The sequence below is a fragment of the Mastomys coucha genome, unplaced genomic scaffold (assembly GCF_008632895.1).
Source record: "Mastomys coucha isolate ucsf_1 unplaced genomic scaffold, UCSF_Mcou_1 pScaffold14, whole genome shotgun sequence".
Classification (NCBI taxonomy): Eukaryota; Metazoa; Chordata; class Mammalia; order Rodentia; family Muridae; genus Mastomys; species Mastomys coucha.
In genome coordinates, this window is record NW_022196896.1 from 112,599,951 (window position 1) to 112,605,915 (window position 5,965).

The following is a 5,965-nucleotide window of genomic DNA, read 5'->3' on the forward strand; positions in this document are numbered from 1 at the left end:
TCAAGTTAATAATTTACTTTGTGTCTCTCTCTGCATGCTTGGCTTCAGCAGAGGATCTTTAACATGGGATGCAACTTCTGCAGAGAGCTTCAGTTCCCAGGAGGCATGTGGACTTCATGGGGTCTGGGTAGGGGAAGGTAGATGCTGGGGAACAAATGGAACACCTGGGGTTCCAGGTCAAACCTGTGACTGACTCACAAAGTAAGGAGGTTTGAGCCGGTTTGAGCTGGGGCTGTCCGAGGGAGGAGGGCTGCTCCAGGCAGTGATTAAATGAAGGCATTTTTTTTTTGTTTTGAAAGAATTTTAAATTGTTATTTTAAAAACTATATGAAATAAAGTTTACCATCTAAATGGGGGAGGAAGTGACTCCAGTCTCAGCACATAGGAGGTAAAGGCAGAAAGATCAGAACTTAAAGGTCAGCCTACATGAGACCCTGTCTCATAAAGACCAATTAATAATAGCAATTAATAATGAATAATAATAATATAGCAGTAGCACTATTTGGTTGCTAGGGATACAGCTCTAGAATATTATTTACCCAACAGGCCCTAAGTTCAATGCTGAGGACAGCCAAAAATAAAGTAAAAAAAGTTCCATGTTTTTCCCCCACTTTTTTTTTTTTTTTTTGAATGACTCTCACTATGTAGCCCTGGCTGGTCTACAAATGTACTATGTAGCCTAGGCTGGCCTCATACTCAAAAGAGGCTTAGCCTGCCACTGACTCTGCCTCTTGAATACTAGAATTAAAGGCATGCCCAGGCACACTTTGAGACAAGATCTCATTAAGTCCCAGCTGGCCTCAAACTCCATGTAGTCAATGATAATCTTGAATTTATGCTGAAAAATGGTAGCAGTCTGGAAAGTAACAAGGCAAGGCCTGACTATGTGTATGTAGCACAGGATGACCTTGAAAGGCTTCAAGGTCTGTAGGCCTTGGCCTACAGAATGCTGAAACTAAAGGGGTATCCCACTGCGCTCGACTGCCTCTGTTCAGAGGTTGAACGGAATTCCAATGGGCTCGCGATGACCCCGCACCTCTTGGCCACTGGGGATAATACTGAACCCAGTGCATTCTTCTCAAACTGTTCTCTGAGGTGGGAACACTGTATCACTGAAATACTTTGAGCCTAGCCTACCCACCGCGCCCCGCCCCGGCTACAGCTCACAGTTCCTGTTGGTTGGTTGGTTGGTTTGCGCTTTCCCTCCCCCATCCCTCCACACCTCCCCCCCCAGCCTGGGTTTCTCTCTGTGGCTCTCTGGATGTCTTCAAACTCACTCTGTAAACCAGGCTGACCCTGATCTTAGAGCTCTGCCTGCCTCTGCCTCCCTAGTGCTGGGATTAAAGGCGTGCACGATCCGGTTCTTATCCTAAACTACACCTACAGATGTGCTCAAGGTATTTACAGAGCACTCACCTGCCTAAGAGCATAAGGTTCAGGAGTAAACCCTGCCTGCTACTCCCGAAAGATTCAGGTCTGCCTCAGGATACTGCAGCCACTCAACCCGGCACGTTCTGGGCATCATCCTTACACACAGACAAGGCCCTCCCAGCCGGCCCTAATAACTTTAGACACTAAACAGGTCATGAGTCAATGGCGCCCCGATATTGCCTAGGCAATAGACATTTTGGGACTACAGGCCTTGGTACCCAACTGACTCCCTCAAAGCCAGGTGCGACAACTGTAAGTAAGCATGCCACTGGGGCTACTCCGTGACCTTGTTTCCATGTCAACGGGGCTCATGACGTCAGAGGGCAGAATCCAGACCCTGCACCCAGGCTGTGTATTTCCAGCCCCACCCCAGAGCATATCCCGGCCCAGCTGACTCTTTGGAACAAGAGTGATAGATAGGTCCTGATTATGTGAGCAGAGAGTGGTCCTAGCAACACAGGACACAAATCCTCACCTTGGGAAAGCGGCTTCCTTACCCTTAAGGGGGAGAGCAATGGTGGAGTAGTATCTGCCAGCGCCCTCCCCCCTTTACCCCCATCCCCGTAGGCTAGCCTAGCCACACCCGGCCACTTCTGTCCAGGCAGCAGGGTGTCCTTTCCCAAGCAGGAGGGGTGGGGTTAGGGTGGAGCCTGGGGATTAGGGAGGGACACTGAGTTTTTCAAGCAAGAACTGTTCCCCATCGCTCCACTAGCCTCAGCTATGCAGGGAGCCTGTGTGCTGCTGCTGCTGGGCCTCAGGCTACAACTGTCCTTAGGTGTCATTCCAGGTAAGGAGCCTCCCTTAACTGCTTCATCCCCACTCACAAACACAGCCTTCCGCTGACACCTGCCTCGGGTCTCTCCCTTGACCAGTGGAGGAGCAGAACCCAGCCTTCTGGAACCAAAAGGCAGCTGAGGCCCTGGATGCTGCCAGGAAGCTGCAGCCCATTCAGACGTCAGCCAGGAACCTCATCATCTTCTTAGGGGATGGTGAGTGTGTGCGGCCTGGCCACCCTGAGGCCCCCGAGGTCCAGGCACCCATCGATGGGTCCAAGAAAGCCTGGGGCTCAGATCTAACCAGATTCTGTATTTTTTAGGGATGGGGGTACCCACGGTGACAGCCACCAGGATACTAAAGGGACAGTTGGAAGGTCATTTAGGACCGGAGATGCCCCTGGCCATGGACCACTTCCCCTACATGGCTCTGTCCAAGGTGAGTACCGAGCCACATCTTGGACAGGAAAGGCGGCTGGAGGAGGAAGAACCCAGAAGAACGGGAGCCCAAGTTTGGTGTAACCAGGACAGTGTAGACATGTCCCAGGAAGCAGGGACTCATGTCTACCAGTAGCACCAGGCTGAGAGTGTCTCTGTCCCCAGACATACAATGTGGACAGACAGGTCCCAGACAGTGCAGGCACAGCCACCGCCTATCTCTGCGGGGTCAAGGCCAACTACAAGACCATCGGCCTGAGCGCAGCTGCGAGATTCGACCAGTGCAACACCACATTTGGCAACGAGGTCTTCTCAGTGATGTACCGTGCCAAGAGAGCAGGTAAGCCGGGCATGGAGGTAACACATCCTTCGTCCCAGCACTTGGGAGGCAGAGGCAGGCAGATCTGACTTCAAGGCCAGCCAGGGCTACATAGCAAGGGCTTGTGCAAAAACAAACAAAAAAACCAAGTAGGTTAGGGCCAAGCTAAGGAGCATGCGCAGGCTTGGATGGAACATCTGAATCCTGCCATTTCCTAGGAAAGTCTGTAGGTGTGGTGACCACCACGTCCGTGCAGCACGCCTCTCCAGCCGGCACCTACGCGCACACTGTGAACCGTGATTGGTACTCGGATGCACAGATGCCCACTGCTGCTCTGCGAGACGGCTGCAAGGACATAGCTCTACAGCTCATCTCCAACATGGACATTGATGTGAGCCCCAAGAGTGAGGGAGGAGGGTCGCATTGAGGTGTCACTCACCGAAGTATAGGCAGCCAGCAGCCTGAGCTCTGGGTCCTTTGTGTGTATCTGAGGAACGGGTAGGTGGAGGGTATTGACATGCAGCCCAGGAGATGCCCTTCCCACATACCTGGTGGGGTCTGTCTGTCAAGAGGAGACAGAGGAATCTCAAGTCCTCCTGTCCTGACCCGATCATAGGTGATCCTTGGTGGGGGCCGCAAGTTCATGTTTCCCAAGGGGACACCAGACCCTGAGTACTCAGGCAACAGAGCTCATTCCGGAAGCAGGCTGGATGGACAACATCTGGTACAGAAGTGGCTGGCCAAGCACCAGGTGACAGGGACACCAGGGTATTGTGCTAGCGGGCATTAGGACAGAGCTATTTGTCTCAAAGGGATGTGCTAAGACTGGCTGTGTCCCCGCAGGGGGCCCGGTATGTTTGGAACCGCACGGAGCTCATTCAGGCAGCTCAGGACGAAGCAGTGACTCACCTCATGGGTAATGGTCCATTTCCTACCATGTCATTGTTTAGAAGGACTTCACTGAACATCTATGTAAGTCTCATGACCCCTCTAAGCCTGGGATCCATATGTTTCTGTGTCCCTCAGGCCTCTTTGAACCTAACGACATGAAATACGAGATCTACCGAGACCCTACCCAGGACCCTTCCCTGGCAGAGATGACTGAGGTGGCTGTGCGCATGCTCAGCAGGAACCCCAAAGGCTTCTATCTCTTTGTGGAAGGTGAGTGGTCGTGCCTGGCTGACAGAAGAGGAGACGGGTCCAGCACAGGCTCAACATCTCCCCATCTCTGGTTTCCTGCAGCGGGCCGCATCGACCATGGCCACCATGATTCCATAGCCTATCGTGCCCTAACTGAGGCTGTCATGTTCGATTCAGCCGTTGAGAAGGCAGACAAGCTCACCCGTGAGCAGGACACGATGATCCTCGTCACTGCCGACCACTCTCACGTCTTCTCTTTTGGTGGCTATGTACCTCGAGGGACCTCTATCCTTGGTAGGCCAGGGACAAGGCAAATGTATCAAATGTGTCACATAGCAGAAATGTCTCGGGCCTCAGTTTCACTTGCCTTGCGAGGGGTTCGTGAAGATAGACCAGTTGCCAGGCAAAGGTGAGCATTTTGGGTGTCTATTGACTCCGCGCCAGGGCGGTGGCAAAGTGTCTCTCCCCGCAGGACTGGGGGCCCCCTTCAATGCTCTGGATGGCAGACCTTTTACCTCAATCCTTTATGGCAACGGTCCTGGCTATAAACTTGAGAAAGGTACCCGGCCAGATGTCACTGACAAAGAGAGTCGTAAGTTCTGTGAGGCCACCACCCTTGAAGTTGAGATTAGAGGAGAATGGGGTCAAAGACCTGCCCTGAATACCTTGTTTCCCTAGGTGACCCCAAGTACCGGCAGCAGGCGGCTGTACCCCTGTCGTCAGAGACCCACAGCGGGGAGGACGTGGCGATATTCGCGCGTGGCCCGCAGGCGCATCTGGTGCACGGCGTGCAGGAACAGAACTACGTCGCTCACGTCATGGCCTTTGCAGGCTGCCTGGAGCCCTACACTGACTGCGGCCTGGCGCCCCCTGCTGGCCAGAGCAGTGCGGTGAGCCAGGGCCACACCTTCACCCTGCTGTGCCTGTTGGCTGGGACAATGTTGATCTAGATGGTGGACGCTAAACCCCTACTAAGCTCACTGGAGTCCACTCCACTGTGGGCTCTAGTGCTCATGGCTGTGGTGGTTTATGGTTGGCCCAGGGGGTGGCACTATTAGGAGGAAGTGTGTCACTGTGAGGGTGGGCAATGAGACCCTCTTTCTAACCACATGGCAGCTAGTCTTCTCCTAGCAGCCTTCAGATGAAGATGAAAATGTAGAACTCTCAGCTCTACCTGCACCATGCCTGCCTGCGTACTACCATACTTCCTTGCCTTGATGATAATGGACTGAACCTCTGAACGTATAAGCCAGCCCCAATTAAATGTTGTCCTTGTAAGAGTCGCCTATCGGCCAGGCAGTGGTGGCGCATGCCTTTAATCCTAGCATTTGAGAGGCAGAGGCAAGCAGATTTCTGAGTTTGAGGCCAGCCTGGTCTAGAGAGTGAGTTCCAGGACAGCAGGGGCTATACAGAGAAACCCTGTCTCAAAAAACAAAACAAAACAAACAAGAGTTGCCTTCTTCATGATATCTAGTCACAGCAGTAAAACCCTAACTAAGACTCTGGCTAGCATTCCCCTCCAGACTCCTCCCGTCCCTCTGGTTCCCTGTGTCTTGGCTTCAGGTTTCCAGCCTCAGACATAAGTCAGATGGCATGTCCTGCTACTCACCATGAGCTCTACCAACAGACCTCAGTATTATAACCAGCCTCAACCTAACAGAATACCCAGCAGACCCTGGGAATGCCATGCTGGTATCTCACTGATGCCAGCTCCCAGAAAATGTGACCCCATGCATTCAGTCACAGCTTAGCCTGTGCCTGAGGACCACATAGGCACTTGGTGTCCCCACAGGACAAGGACTGAACAAGAGGTGTGCTGGCTTTTCTTGCCTTCGGTGTCCACAGCACACCCAACAGAACCTGA

General features: G+C 52.8%; 1 protein-coding gene across 1 annotated transcript; it reads left to right on the top strand.

The window, feature by feature from the left end:
• Positions 1-2,122: 2,122 nt before the first annotated feature.
• LOC116089268 (alkaline phosphatase, germ cell type-like) lies at positions 2,123-5,203 on the top strand. The gene is made up of 11 exons (XM_031368897.1): positions 2,123-2,218; positions 2,304-2,420; positions 2,528-2,643; positions 2,808-2,982; positions 3,180-3,352; positions 3,578-3,712; positions 3,805-3,877; positions 3,988-4,122; positions 4,204-4,395; positions 4,574-4,693; positions 4,780-5,203. The coding sequence occupies exons 1-11, from the start codon at positions 2,152-2,154 to the stop codon at positions 5,049-5,051; spliced, it is 1,575 nt and encodes a 524-aa protein (XP_031224757.1). The 5' UTR covers positions 2,123-2,151; the 3' UTR covers positions 5,052-5,203.
• Positions 5,204-5,965: the final 762 nt, after the last annotated feature.